This window comes from Bos grunniens, chromosome 27, assembly GCF_055505025.1.
Source record: "Bos grunniens cultivar Pamir isolate PY7600 chromosome 27, Bosgru_T2T1.0, whole genome shotgun sequence".
NCBI classification, from domain to species: domain Eukaryota; kingdom Metazoa; phylum Chordata; class Mammalia; order Artiodactyla; family Bovidae; genus Bos; species Bos grunniens.
The window spans coordinates 38,854,343-38,870,051 of NC_141191.1; the positions used below are offsets into that span (position 1 = coordinate 38,854,343).

Genomic DNA, 15,709 nt, shown 5'->3' on the forward strand with positions numbered 1-15,709 from the left:
TAACTTTTGAGTACAGATGGTCAGGCACTCCTTGAAAGCCCAAGCTTTGAAATACAGAAATTATATCAATACAGAAATATGAAAAGTTCTTAAGTAGTAAGGCTGTTGAGAACAAAGTAATGGAAAGGTGCTTTGGAACTTGCAGTGGGTTATACCAACATAGGCTATTAGCTTTTCAATCTTACGTCTTTATTAACCAAGTTTCTGTTGTTGTAGCGAGACGGCATTTCCCTTCCAAGAAATGAAGGATTATGAACAGTAGGGGTTTTAAGGAAAATTTCCCTGGTAAGCTAATTTAACAACAGATAAACTGTCACTCTGCCTCCCCGCCCAATTCCCGTCAGGTATCAGAACTGCACCAGAAAGTACTTAAAAGATTTATTTGAACTAACTGAATCACTAGATGAACCTAAATTTGTTCTAGAATCATGTCCACTTTTCTGCGGAAACAGACAAAAAGCCAAACTAGTTTCTATTCATCACAAGACAGCTTCTCCAGCTCAGTTTGTTTCACTGACTACAAGATTGGATTTTAAGATGTGTAGATGGGAAGATGGGAAGATGTGTGAGCGCATGCCTGAGACTTCTGCTGGATTAGACCTGCAGCCGTTAGGCCTTCTGGCACACGTGCAACTGTGTGTGTACTGGATCTTGAGCCGCCTGACTCTGACACACTAGCCCGGGCGCACAGTGACAGCGCTGGAAGATATCCACAACATGCGTGTTGTTGTGACCCCTCCTGGAGCAGACGTGTCCCTCCAGGAGCACCGGTTTACAGATTTTGGTCCGATAATGATGAGCGCAGCAAAGTCCAGGCCCGCAGTTGAAATCTCTGAGACATCTTTCTCCCCTATGTCCTGTAACAAGATTGACACAGGCTTTAGTGATAAGCGGGTGGCTTGTGGGGGTGTGACTGGGGTGAGGCAAGGCAGGGAGGATAAGCTGGCAAAGTAAGGCTGGAGCAGCATGCCCGGCTCCAAGGCTGAGCGCAGCAGTGAAACGGACAGCTCTCCCGAGCAGAAGATACTGCCTGAGAAGGCTGAGAGCAGGAGGAGAAGAGGGCAGCAGAAGATGAGATGGTTGGGTGGCATCACTGATTCAATGGACGTGAACTTGGGCAAACTCCAGGAGATGGTGAGGGACAGGGAAGCCTGGCGTGCTGCAGTCCATGGGATCGAGAAAGAGTCAGACGTGACTTGGCGACTGGACAACAACCAAGTTAAAACATCTGTCAGAGAAAGATGGAATTTCCTGTCTTGAGACAAAGTAAGTATCACCCATCAGTGTTTTATTAAAGGGATGTGTACTGACATGGTAAGAGACCACTGCTTACGCGGGGACCAGTTAACCTAAAGACACCACCAGGAGCAGCCAGTTCACCCTCAAACATTCCAGCTGCTTTCTGTCAAACGTTGGATTTTAAGATTACAGTTGTTTAAAAAGCTTCTTAGTGAAGTTTGTATTTTGTTTGAGAATGAAAAGTTACTTCATCTGTGTTCATCTCTTTCGTATTTTTTTTTTAAACAAGTTTATTGGCTTATATTTGTTGGATGTATTTTTTTTAATTGGGGTATGTGTGTGTTAGTTGCTCAGTCACGTCTGACTTCATGACCCCATGGACTGTACAGCCCGCCAGGCTCCTCTGTCCATGGGATCTTCCAGGCAAGGATACTAGAGTGGGTTGCCATCTCCTATTCCAAGGGATCTTCTTGACCCAGGGATCAAACCCACATTTCCTGCATTGGCAGGCACATTCTTTACCACTGAGCCACCCATATATATATGGGAGCCTATATATATATATATATATATATATGTACACACACTCATATTTAGAATGCTGCTCTTACTCTTCCTGGGTTGTGGCTTTGTAGTATTTGAATTCCCCTGCATTGGGTGCTCGATTGTCTCTTCTGTGTCTATGTCGTCTTTGTCGTCCGTCCCCTTCTCCGGCCCTTTGGCTGCCTGTTCCACTGGAGTACAGAAATCTGAGAGACAAGCGGGCGGGGTTAGAGGCCGAGAGCCACGGGCAGGCGCATCCTCAGGCTGCCAGAGAGTTTGGCAGGGCCTCTGCCTTCAGTCTCTGTGTAACTGTCTAGGTTTCTGGGACACGTGCGCTAAATATTTATATCTCACATAAGGCAAAGAAAGGGGGTTAAGTAACTGAATCAAAGCAGAAACAGTGATTCCAACTTGCACCGTTTCTTTAAAATCATCTCCACATTGCTGGCAAGAGTTGTTGCCAGGAAAGGAACTATTTTGCTGCATCGAAAAGAGGCAGCTGGGGAGATTCGCTTCAAGAATGACTTCAGGAAGCCTTTAGAGAGTGCCTGTCATGGGACATCGTCGTCCAAGAGAGCCAGGTGCTGTCTCCGCCTTGTTGGAGCACAGCAGTCCTGTCAAGCTCCGGGCCGACTCACTGTTCATGCAGAGCGTCCCCGGGCAGCACATGGTAGAAAGCTGGCACCGCCTCCGTGGTCCACGGCAGGTGGCACAGAACGGTTTCTCATCATAACGTTGGAGGCAGAATTTTCTAGCACTGCAGTCCTTGTCAGACACGCACTGTGAACCCTGTGAAGGGACATTTGTTCACAGGGCTAGAGAATCCAGTGAGATGTAAGCAGACTTTACTGCAGGCAGGAGGTGGAGGAAGCCGAATGCTGAGGCCCTTGAAATGTTGCTGCAAGCCTCTAGCAGCATCTTCATTTTTTTCCACTAGAGTTGGTTTTCTCCCACGAAGGGGAGAGCAAATCATGAACAAAGAGACCTATGTGCTGCAAAGGTTATTTGTGTTTGAAAAATTGTCCTACTTTTAAACCCAGAATTTAATTTTTATGTTCTTTGTGAAAATGGAAGAAAATGTTTTCCCATGTGTCGTAGAGATGGTTATGAGATTTTTAAAAAAATATATTTATTTGTTTATTTGGCTGCACCAGGCCTTAGTTGTCGCTGTGGGATCTAGTTCCCTGATCAGGACTCGAACCCAGGCCCCCTGCCTTGAGAGTGCAGAGTCCCAGCCACTGCACCACCAGGGAAGTCTCTGTTTACAAGATTCTTGCTCTGTGGCTAGAAGCCCTTGACACTGTGCTACAGTTTAATGAGATGGAAGGTTGGTGTTTGTGGCAGCTCTATATAGCTGACCTTTTGAACTCCCATCAGTCACCGTTGGCCAAGTAGCCCTCGGGGGACCTCACCCGAGTCACTTGATTCTTAGGGATGCCTCATTTGCAGAGCAACAGATTCCAAAGACCAGCTTTTCTCATCTACAACTGATGCTTTTTCAAACAGATATGAAAATTTCCTATAAAACAGTTCTGTGAAGTGAGACGGTGACAAGCCAGTGCTCCTTGCCACGTAGCATTGAACTAATAACTCCCGTATTCCCTGACTGCGTGGCCTTAGTTAAATCCCTTAGCATCTCTGAGTTGCATTTTCATCATCCGTCGTTAGGAGGCGTGACAACTATCTGAAGCTATAAGGAAGCAAGGTATTATGTATCAGAGGCCTGGCATGTGGCACAGCCTTCTCGGTGTTCACTTCCTCTCTGATTTATAGGCGAATTGAGAGCTCAGTGCCCTGAAAAGCCACTAGGCTTCTTGGGTGAGTTAATGCTAAGGTGACTGGATTCTCCCAGGAGGCCTTCAATCCAGCTCATAGCCTTTCCAGCTCCCAGGCTAGTTGAGATGAACCATTTCAGACCCCGATCCGAGTGATGCTTCATGCAAACCCGGCACCCAGCCCTCCTCCCTTTCGGGGCGTTACCTTCCGGGCCCTTTGTGCACCACTAGAGCTCTTGATGTAGTTGGAATCCAGAACTAGGGCTCCCAGGGGGGCGCACAGCCAGCCGAGCCCCAGCAGGACCACCACCACCATCCTCGACCCTCAGACCTCCCTGCGTCCTCCTTGAAGCTGGGCAGCTCTGCACCCGCAGTGGAGCTTTGGCCGAGATGGAAACTCAGCAAGTTGCTGGGAACTGCTTTTTCTGAAAGAGAAGGGAGGAAGGTGTGTGAAATGCGATAAGCGAGGTCTGATCCACAGGTTCCCTCTTAAACTATTTATAGATGCGTCCTCTCCTTTCTCCCTGCTCCCTCCTCCTTCATTTCCTTCCTTCTTACCCCACACAGGCTAGAACAAATCCCTGCAATCTGTTTGATCAGTAGTTCAAAACGAGGACTCAATCGAGGTGGGAGCAAGAGACAGGACTGCAGCCGCTGCTCCTCCAGGGGTTGAATCCCTCTTAATTACGGCCTATCAAAGTCAGTTCAAAGGGCCAGCAGAGGAGCAGGATGTCTGTATCAAAGGCAAACTCTAATAATCACCTGCATTTCCTACCTCCCATAATCCTGTGGGGGAGGAGGGAGTCCACTCTAAGATCTATTTTCACAGCTAATTGTGCTCCCAAGAAAGAATGGCTCCTATTAGCCAATGTGCTACGCGGGATGCCAAAAACTAATGAGTTACAAATGTACTGAGACATTTTAAACTATGCTCAGGTAGTGAAGACTATGCTCAGGTAGAAACGAGGGACGATGCCTCTGATTAGCTCTGGCATCCAGATGTAAAGAACCCAACAGCTTAAGAGCTGTGAATGTAACAGCACCTGTTGGGGCTAAATGTCAACTGGAAAATAATTCTCCTTAAGATGAAAATGGAACTGTTTGAAGTTAGGATTATTTAATTAGGAACATAATGAGATTTATGAAAATTGTCCTTTTAATGAGAACCCCAGAGAGCCCATTGTATGTATAGATTTACACAACTTGATAGGAAGTTTGGGTGCATTTTATTGAGCAGTGGATTTAACTTGTGTTGTATGATGGTGAATTGACTGAAGCAGAACAGTCTCCAATATAGCAGATTTCAGAGGGAATTTTATGCATTTTCAATTTTCCTAATTTAAATTTTTATAACTTCTGCTTCATCCCCTTTTGTCTGTTTTTTTTTTTCCAGTCAAACTGTTACCTAAGTCAAATAATTTAGACATGCACTTATCTTCCTGGTAGCTCAGACGGTAAAGAATCTGCCTGCAATGCAGGAGACCGGGTTCAATCCCTGGGTCAGAAAGATCCCCTGGAGAAGGGAACGGCAACCCACTCCAGTATTCTTTCCTGGAGAATTTCATGGACTGAGTAGCCTGGCCGGCTATAGTCCATGGGGTCGCAAAGAGTTGGACATGACTGAGTGACCAACACTTTGTCACTGCCTAAGTACTTTAAGGGTAGAACAGTCTGAATTTGGATCTAAAAATCCCTTTACTGTTGGCTTTGTTCTCAGGGTAAATTCATCCCAGTACCTGGGATGTAAGGTGCCCTTTAAAATCTAACGACGTGTTTTCTGTATGCCATCAATGTCATTCTTAGTATCACTGGGTCTTCTTCCAGAACCAACTGACCTCAGTTGTCGAGATGAACCTGGATATTCTGTGCCAGAGGACCATTCTCAGCCTCAAAGGCTGCCCAGCGCCCCGGCAGCTGGGGCAGGCGACCTGAGGCTCTGTTATTTGGCTTTCTTCCTGGTGTTGGGATGTCTGCCTCTGTTGTGTGGAGTGAGGAGCTATTTCTTCTGCAAGGACTACTTTTTTCATGTAAACCAACATCAAACACCCTTTGATTGTAGGATATGCCTGGTGACTAGATGTATTACAGAATTTATTTTAAAGTTGGACAATTATGACCAAATATAAAGGAGAAAGCCCCAGGGTTTGTTCCTTGCTGGGTTTCTCTGCTTCCTGTTACCTAACTGAAGAGAGAATCTTAGGGCAGCAGAAGCCTCTGGCAAAACAGACAGACAAAAAGGACTGGCACAAATATTCACTGAGAACTTTGTATGCAGCAGAACCTATGATTAGGTGTTGGTAATAAAAGCTAAAAATGGTCCTTGCCCGTGAGGAGTTAATGTCCAGAAGACAAATATGTAGAGAGAATTTCTATATATTATGACAAACACTAACAAAAAGGCAGAAATGTGGGGCTGGAGGATCACAGAGGAGGTTGTGATTAGCCCTCTGGAGGAGGGATTATTTGAGCTGGGTTTTGTGGGTAGAGTAGGAGTTCTCTAGGTTAAGAAGCAGGGGATGATCTCGCCTCAGGCTCAGACGGTGAAGTGTGTACAGGGGCAGGAAGGCACATATCAGTTCTAGAGAGTCTGTGTGACTGGGGCAGATGGTGGAGAGACCAGAGAAGGCTAGATTGTGAAGAACTGATAAAAGGCAAAGGGAACCAGAAGACGTTATTTCATAAGCAGGAGAAAGTCACTGGGGATATTTGAACTTTAAAATGACAGGATCTAATTTAAAATCCTTTTTAGGAGCGCAGTGCTGGCAGCGGTGTGGAGCCAGGGTTACAGTGGGTGAAAGTGAATGCGGGGCCAATGAAGAGGAGGTGGAGGAGGCGAAGAGGAAGGCCAGTGTGCTGGGGCGACGCGCTGACAGTGAGGACCACCGAGGATGGGATTCTGCGCGTGGATCTCCCATCGCCTGATGTGAATGAAACGGAGGAGTTCAGGTCACCCTGACATTTCTAATTCTGTGCGCAGGTGGATGGTTATGGCTTCCCAGGTGGTGCTAGGGGTAAAGAAGCCACCTGTCAAAGCAGGAGACCTAAGAGAAGTGGGTTCCATCCCTGGGTTGGGAAGCTCCCCTGGAGAAGGGCATGGCAACGCACTCCAGTAATCTTGCCTGGAGATTCTCACGGTCAGAGGAGCCTGGGGGGCTACAGTCCATGGGGTCGCAAAGAGTCAGACACACTGAAGCAACCAAGCCCACGCACAGATGGTCATGCACTGTAGATGGAATTTGGGTTGGAAAGTGGGTTGGGGGTGGTGGGACAGAGGCCAGGAGCACCGTGATCCAAGTCATCAAGGCTTTGCTGGGTATCCAACGTGGAGACAGAAGATTAGCCCTTGTGTCCTCCGGGAGTGCCGCTCCCACAGACGAGAGGACGTGAGGATTCAGACATACCAGACGCAGGAGGCTGCAAACCGGCAACAAGACTGAAAAGCAGTCTTCTCCTCTCTGTCTCTGTCTGACTTTCTCTCAGCCTTGCAAGACTGAGAGCTTCAGAGTCAGGTGGACCTGATGGGAGCACCACACAGGCCTTCCCTGGAGCCCCTGACTCCTGGATGCATCCATCTGCCCACCATAGTGTTTATAAAACTCTATTGTGATTGGACACTGGTTTGTCTCTACAATGAGGGACGAAGGTATCATCTTTGTATCCTCATGCTTTGAAGGCCTGGCACATAATAGAAGCTCCATACGTTGTTTTATGTGACGGAAGACTGCATAAATAAACGCATTTACTGTGACTTTGAACAAGACACTCCACCTTTCTGGGCTGCATCTCCACAACCGTAAAGTGGCATGACTCCCCGGAAGTCCTACTTCAGAGGGTTCAGGGCATGACTATCTGTAGCGGGCCTGGTGCAGTAACTGGCACTCAGATGCTCTATCCCAGGCCATCCTCACGTAAACCTCAGGACCCAGCACACCACACGGCCCTTCCTCGGTGGCGCTCAGCAGAAGTTTGTGTAATACAATGGTTGTTGTTGTTATTCAGTAGTTCGGTCGTGTCCTACTCTTCTCGACCCCACGGACTGTAGCACGCCAGGCTTCCCCATCCCTCACCATCTCCCGGAGCTTGCCCAAGTTCATGTCCATTGAATCGGTGATGCCATCCCACCATCTCATCTTCTGTCGCCCTCTTCTCCTTCTGCCTTCAATGTAATCCTAGGCACCAAAGAAAAATCCACCCCCCCACCAATTGTTATTTCTAGGTCTCCCAAAGGCCAGAGCGACTTTGAGGACATAAATACTAGAGTCTCCCTGGAAGATGACCTGGGGTATTTCCAGATCTGCAGAGGCTGCTTGCGGATAGCAATCAGGGTTCCTCAGCCAGGATGCCCAGTGGCTGCGCTCACCGCCCTCAGGCTGATCTCAGTCCTTGCGGCTTAGAGATTATGGAGCAGTCGGAAGTGGATGCCAGGGAGGAGCAGAGGGGAGAGGAAGGTTTCAGAAGTGTTTCTGCTGAAAAGGAATTGATGCTTTTGAACTGTGGTGTTGGAGAAGACTTGTGAGAGTCCCTTGGATTGCAAGGAGATCCAACCAGTCCATCCTAAAGGAGATCAGTCCTGAATGTTCAATGGAAGGACTGATGCTGAAGCTGAAGCTCCATTACTTTGGCCACCTGATGGCAAGAGCCAACTCATTGGAAAAGACCCTGATTCTGGGAAAGATTGAAGACAGGAGGAGAAGGGGACGACAGAGGATGAGATGGTTGGATGGCATCACTGACTCGATGGACGTGAGTTTGGGTAAACTCAAATGGTGAAGGACAGGGAGGCCTGGTGTGCTGCGGTCCATGGGGTCGCAAAGAGTCGGACACGACTGAGCAACTGAACAGCAACAGTAGGTCAGGGCCCCTGAGTTCCCAGATGCAGATGGCAGAGCACTGCAGAGCCCACTCCCCACGCTGGGAGCCTGGCCCCTCACGTGAGGACGCCCTCACATGCTCTCCTTCCCCTGGATGCCCCTGCCAAGGACTGTGGGCCAACAGACAACCCGAGCTGGTCCTCCTCATGCCTCAGGGAGCTCCTGGCCCAAAGGAAGGGTGGGATTAGGGAGTATCAACTGAGCTCAGAGGAAATTAAAATTCTAGAAAAGAAATTCCACACCCCCCCCACCCCGGTTCAGCAAGGAGGGAGATGCCACCCCTGTGGATGATTCCCAGCCCGGGCAGTGGGGTGCAGGCTGGTGTGTAGGAGCTGACACCTGTGCCCTCCAGTGACAGCTGCTGTAGTTCACGTCAAAGACAGCACTGTGATTTATATTCACTTCGGAAAGCGAAGTTTTGTTATAGCTCCTGTGTCAAAGCCAGTTTGATTTCCATACATTCTGCTTCTCTTAAAAGAAAATCAAAGGAACTGAAACGAGCAGGTCTTTGGCAGCATCTCACAGGAAATGTTCAATAAGTGAAAGATGAGAGGGGCAGGTTGATGAGGGGAGACAAAGATTGCAGGATCCATGTAATCACTGCAGCCGTGTAAACACTGAGGTCAGGAGGGGACCCCCGAGGAACTGGGTCTACCAGATGTCTTGCCCCTTTGGGTGGTTCCACTTCTGGAAATGGCCTGGATGCAGTCAGGAAGATGGAGTCTGGCCTATCACCGATCTTGTGGCCTTGGCTGGGTCATGGGCCTCTCAGCCTCAGCTCCTTGTGGCCTGGAGACCAGGTTTTGGGGAATTTGCAGGTAGATGATGGGGGAGGTGACTGTGATGTCACACACCCTGGGGGCACCACTTGGACCCGACCTGTGTCTATGTGAGTGGTCCCCCTTCGAAGTTGTGCAGTCAGACGGTGTTAGGACCTCCCTTTCCTGCAGCAACAGCCTCAGCCCTCCTGACCCCACAGCAGACATGTAGCTGAGAATGGCACCAGGGGCCCCTAGCTTGCTTAATCAAGGTTGTGCTCTGTCTTCTTTGGGCAAAAGAAATTTGACGATGTTGAGTGTGATGCATGGATCCTAACTGCCTTGTCTGCCCTACCCCATTCCTGGGCACACACCATACTTCTGTGTAATGAAAATCCCATGGACCAGGTGCTTGCATTCAAGCTGAGGTCTGAGGTCAGAGTCCCCATGTGCTCAGGTTCTGTGTCACCTTCTCCACACATGTGAAGGAGGGGCCAAGGAGCTCTGCAGGGGGCTCTTTCACGAGGGCGCTGATCCCATTCACGAGGGCCCCACCTCCAGACCAAGCGCCTCGGGAGGTTCCCACATCCAATACCATCACACTGGGAGTTAAGATAGCAACACGTGAATCTGGGCACACGAGCATTCAGACCACAGCATTGCTCTTTCTCCTCTGCATCCTGACACACGTGTTACACAAGACACGGACATGGGGGTAGTGACAGCAGATGCTGCTGTGAAAAGGCAAGGAAAGATGTTTAAAAAGCTGCCCAGGTCTCAATACATGTTAGCTGGAAACAGCATCGCTTGTCTTCGGTCATGACAGGAGTCAGGCACTGGGACGAGGCCTTGGCACTAAGTTGACTCAGGGAACTGATGGCCTTTTGCTGATGCCACTGAGGGTCCCGGCAGTCTGCACTCATCAGTGCAGGAGACTTGGGTGGTTTCCTTTTCAACTGAAATACACTTATGTTCTAGAGTGGATCACAAGTCCCTTTCAGCCTCTTTGTTCTGGCAAGGCCTTTTTGCACAGTCCACTTTGCTTTATTCTTATTGTTCACTAAGTAGTTGTCAACTCTTTGCAACCCCGTGGACTGTAGCCTACTGGGCTCCTCTGTCCATGGGATTCTCCAGGCAAGAATAATGGAGTGGGTTGCCATTGCCTTCTCCAGGGCATCTTCCCAACCCAGGGATCAAACTGAAGTGTTCTGCTACGCAGACAGATTGTTTACTACTGAACCAGCTAGGAAGTCCTTTATTCACTGTACTGACTGTAATTTAATAGTAAATACACTGCAGGGAGGAGGACAGAAACCTAAGAACTGAGTGGAGACCAACTTCCATTCTTTTCAGCTTGTCTTCTCCTACGCCGTTTCGCTCATGGTTTCATCATTTGAGTCTTTCTCTTTCTCCTCCTTGCTCTTCACTCTCTCAGCCACATCCTTCTGCACCCCTGTAACTCACCCACTTACTCCTCCTCTGCTCCCCTGTGCCATCAAAGCCTGGTGGCACCGTAGCCTGATGACCAGCCCTCCAGGCCAAGGAGCGGCCTCTGCCATGCAGGGTGGGGCTGGGGGTGTGTGACCAGCGCAGGGTCTTTCTGTGGCTTCTGTAAGTAGGAGGCCAGAGGGTTGTGAAGGGAGAGCGTGGAACCGAGCCCCCCACCCATTGTGTGTGACTCTGTAGGACAGAGTGGACCTGAGCAGTGGCCCACACACACCCCATCGCCTGTTTCAGGGAAGGAGCACACAAAGGGGAATCCAGCGGACGAGATGGGGTCTGCACCCTAACTGGAATCTGATTCTTTTTCCTCAAAGGTAGCGGGTGAACCCCACGATATTAGGAGACCCCAGACCTGCCTGGAGTCCCAATTCTAAAGAAGCAAATTTTAAAAAATGAATAGCTCTGGTGACTACAGTTAACAGTTCTGTGCTGTGAACTGGAAAGTTCCTGTGAAAGCAGAGCATCAGTGCTCTCACGATAGTAACGAAATGATAATTATGTGGAGTTAAAGGACTCCTTCCTTAACCTGTATGTGTCAAACCATCACACTGTACGCCTGAAACTTACACAGTGTTTCATGTCAATTACATCTCCATAAAGCTGTCTTGAGCTCTGCACACAGAGTCGCCACTGGAGGGGAGAGGCTGTGGGCCTTGACCCTCCCTCGGGTGCTCTCCACGGATCCCAAGTAGTAGAATCCCTTCCCAGGGTCCAGACTCTGCACCCCTTCAGGGTGAGTCTGCATCTGGCTTCTCTGTCGTCCTGGGAGTTGTGTTGTTTGTGACTCGCTGGGTGTGATCTGTCTCCTGCCTGGGGTGAACCCTGGGAGTCGTCCAAGCCTCCTCAGAACTTTGGCCACAGAAAGCCATGTGGTGGGGCCCCTTGGGCAGGCCTCATCCAGATGGTTTATTTCTGGGGAATCTCCATTTTAAAGATGAAGACACCAAGGCTCAGAGAGGTCAGGTAACTTGCCCAAGGTCACACAGCTAGTGAGTTGCAGACCTCGGATTTAACGCAAATGTTCTGGCTCCCAAGTTTATTCCTTCCTGCATACCACACTCCACAGTTCACTAACCAAAGACCATTCTCCAAAACATCAAGTTCCCTGAAACACAGCTATATATTCACCAAAGGGACGCTGCTTCTTCCTATTTTCAGGTTACATAGGAATATGTCACCGTCCTTTTTCTTAACTTATCCTTTGTGTAAAGTGATGATAGTGCTTTACTAGCAAGTGGTTAAGATGAGCTAATTTCCAGGTTGTGTAAGCCAGGCTGTACCCAAATCCACAAGTGGAACGTTGACAAAATTGGTTTCCTCATAAAAACAATTTGTAAATATTTCCTGCCCTTTTGACATTCAACTTGGACTCTAACTTGGGTAGGGAAGCCCCATAACTGTATTCACAATCCTATGGGAAGCCTGGATGAGGCTCTGGGGGCAGGGAAGGCTGGGCTCATCATGCTGACTCCCCTGTGCAGCATTCACCTGCAGGGTCGGCTTTTCTTTACCGCGTTTCCTTGTGCCCCCTTGTGGCCAAGAGTGACCTGAGCGCCCAGAAGGCCCATCGTGAATTCCAGGGACTGATCCCAGCTGCAGTTTGGGGTGGAAATTCCCCAGGGCACAGCACAGCCCTTCTCACGAACCTGGGTACTTCCCCACCTTGTGAAAGTCAGTTTAACTTTTCTAATTATAACAGAAACACATTTCCAAATTTTAGAAATTTTGGAAAATACAGAAAAGTGTGAAGAAAGTAAAAATCACGTATACTCTGACCCAGCAGAGAGAGTCACTGTCACATTTTGGAAACATTTTCCCAACATTTCTTCTATGCACACACACACACACACACACACAAATATACAGCATCTATTTAGTTAATACATAATGCATGTATTATCAATCTATCACCAGTCCAGAGTTAAGCCATTACCAATGTCCACATCCATGGGGCTTCCCTGGAGGCTCAGATGGTAGGGAAATCGCCTGCAGTGAAATGGTAACATATGCATACACACACATACACAGAGTTACACTGTACTTAAACTTTTGTTCCCCTAACCCCACTTTTTTAAACTGGGCCTTTCCCTCAGATGATCAGATATTAGCAGAACACATGGTTGAACCATACCCCAAAATATGGGTGTATTACAATTTAATGAACCCTCTAAGTGTCGGCCATTCAATTTAGTTCAGTTCAATTGCTCAGTCATGTCCAACTCTTTGTGACCACATGGACTATGCACCATGCCAGGCTTCCCTGTCCATCACCAACTCCCGGAGCTTTCTCAAACTCACTGCCATAGAGTCGGTGATGCCATCCAACCATCTCATCCTCTGTCGTCCCCTTCTCCTCCTGTCTTCAATCTTTCCCAGCTTCAGGGTCTTTTCCAATGAGTCAGTTCTTTGCATCAGGTGGCCAAAGTATTGGAGTTTCAGCTTCAGCATCAGTCCTGCCAATGAATATTCAGGACTGATTTCCTTTAGGATGGACTGGTTGGATCTCTTTGCAGTTCAGGGGACTCTCAGGAGTCTTCTCCAACACCACAGTCCAAAAGCATCAATTGGTTTTTAATCTCCTGCTGCTGTAACTCATTCAAGCTACTCAAGATGAACCTCTGCACAAGTCTATTGCCTTGAGGCAAGTTGTCAGACCTGGAGTTTAAGGGTACCACATACACCCTAAACATATAACAACATACTCTTGGATCTTTGTCCCTGTCCCCTGGAAGCCATTCCTCTCCTTCACCTGACCCATCCTGGGCAGTGAGGAGCTTTCACCTCTGGGGCCCCCGAGATCTGCTGCCCCCTAGAGGAGGCTCACAGAAAGGGCTAGTATCTCCTCCTCAAAGATGCCAAGGGGTCCTCACCCTTCATCACAATTCTGGAGTCCTTGAAAGCTTCTGAACTGTGGTATTGGAGAAGACTCTTGATAGTCCACTGGACTGCAAGAAGATCCAATCAGTCCATCCTAAAGGAAATCAGTCCTGAATATTCATTGGAAGGACTGATGCTGAAGCTGAAACTCTAATACCTTGGCTACCTGATGCGAAGAACTGACTCACTGGAAAAGACCTTGATGCTGAGAAAGATTGAAGGTGGGAGGAGAAGGGGATGACAGAGGATGAGATGATTGGATGGCATCACCAATGTAATGGACATGAGTTTGAGCAAGCTCCAGGCGTTGGTGATAGACAGGGAAGCCTGGCATGCTGCAGTCCATGGGGTCAGAAAGAGTTGGACACGACTGAGTGACTGAACTGAACTGAAAACAAACCAGAGGGCCCCTTTCCTTTAAAGAAACAGAATTAAATACTGTTGCTGGCTTCAGAATCTTAATTTTCCTTACACTTACGGCAATTGAGATACCAAATCTTCACTGTAGGGTTTCTGTTCTCTATTTTTTGTTCTTTTTCTTTTTTTTTTTTCATTTTTGGGAGTAAAACTATACTAACCCTTTGAGATTTTCTCTCACAAAGGTAACAAAGGCAGACAGAGCAGGTTATCTTGACTAGAGCAGGTGACCTGTTGGAAACCTGCTCACCAGGGCCTCTGGACACACACAGAATAGATGCTCCCAGGTTTGTGCTCATCCATCAGTTCTGAGCATGGTGCCCTGTACACAGTAAGCACTTAGCAAATGTCCCACAAAAGAAGGAATCTAAAGTACCTTCCCTGCCCTAAAATTCTGGTTCTAGACATTTAATAGGAAAAGAATGCCAGGTGATTAGCATTTGGACTGAGAAAATCCTTTCTATGCCTCCCAAGATTCAGAACCCAGTGTGGGTGGGCAGGGTGTGAGAACTAGCTGTAGTTTGGAGGTGGCCGAGGCTAGAGGCTTGATGTGAATGTTGAGAGTAACTGTGGATCCTGCTAAGCCAGCAGGGTCAGAGTGATGGGAAACAAAGGAATGATTCCCTCTGCAGCTGCTGTTTTCCAGAACAATTTTTTACCACCTTCCTGCATGTTGGGAGAGAGAGGAGGTCCTCTGTGTGTGACCTGGGACTGGTATTATCAGGTCCCTTCACAAGGAAAGACTTCGGATGAAGAAGCCCAAGGAAGGAATGTTGCCAACTTCCTGTTGAAAGTGGTTTTTATAGACTTTAATGACCTGCTGGGCCCGACAAAGGCCAGGTCTGTGCCAAAGTGCAGGCTGGAGTTGTGGTTCTAATATTCGTCTGGATGTGAATAAATCTAAGTTTGCTTGCATGGCTTTTAATCGCCTATAGCATATTAATTTTCATCTGTGTTATTAACTAATGAACATTTTCCATGTGCCAGGTGGATCATTGTGTACTCTGGATACATCACCGTCTTTACTATCGACTACAATCCCAGGGACAGGGGAGCCTGGTTGGCTGCCATCTATGGGGTTGCACAGAGTCGGACACGACTGAAGCGACTTAGCAGCAGCAGCACAATCCTCTGAAGTAGACCTTATTTGGTTCTGTCTCACAGATGTCGAAACAGAGACGTAGAGTTGTACGCCAACAACCACAGGGTTGGCAAGTCTGAGGTGTCAACCCAGCATCTTTTGACTCCAAAACTCATTTTATTTAGCCTACTAACTTATATTGCTTTGCCAATGACATTCATCATTTTCTGCCTCATTTTCCAAGTCTCACATTATGAGTCCTTTGGGAGCAAGCATCTTACTTATCTTTTCTTAGCCTGAAATGCTTAAACACAGCAGGGAAATCATCTTTACCTCTGGTTTCAAGAAGCAACCTGGTATTATGTTCTGAGTATCAAAGACTTTGTGGGGCTTTCTTCTTTTTATCTTGAAAAATAATTTTAGACTTACAGGAAAGATTCAAGAATAATGCAATGAAGATCCATAGATCCTCCACCTAGATACACCAATTGTTAACATTTTGAATGTTTTTTCCTGACCATTTGAGAGTTTGTTGCAGACACACACTATGTCACTTATGAATAACTTTATATATCTCCTTAAAAAACAGGCCATTTATCCATGCATGCCTGTTAGCATTCTAGCTCTGTCGCATCCGACTCTTTG

General features: G+C 47.8%; 1 protein-coding gene across 1 annotated transcript; it reads right to left on the reverse strand.

Moving 5' to 3' along the window:
• Positions 1-562: 562 nt before the first annotated feature.
• On the reverse strand, positions 563-3,873 carry DKK4 (dickkopf Wnt signaling pathway inhibitor 4). Its single transcript, XM_086380462.1, has 4 exons — positions 3,763-3,873; positions 2,421-2,571; positions 1,841-1,988; positions 563-862 (listed from the first exon to the last, which is right to left on the reverse strand). Exons 1-4 carry the CDS (start codon positions 3,871-3,873, stop codon positions 610-612), a joined length of 663 nt encoding a protein of 220 aa, XP_086236588.1. The 3' UTR covers positions 563-609.
• Positions 3,874-15,709: the final 11,836 nt, after the last annotated feature.

What these genes read in the sequence shown, in the direction of transcription:
- DKK4 (XM_086380462.1), bottom strand. Translation starts at nt 3,873, where the DNA reads ATGGTGGTGGTGGTCCTGCTGGGGCTCGGCTGGCTGTGCGCCCCCCTG. An exon ending in GGGGACGCTCTGCATGAACA is followed by an intron (nt 1,989 to 2,420) that starts GTGAGTCGGCCC and finishes CTTGTCTCTCAG; the next exon opens with ATTTCTGTACTCCAGTGGAA. An exon ending in CCCAGGAAGAGTAAGAGCAG is followed by an intron (nt 863 to 1,840) that starts CATTCTAAATAT and finishes TGTCAATCTTGT; the next exon opens with TACAGGACATAGGGGAGAAA.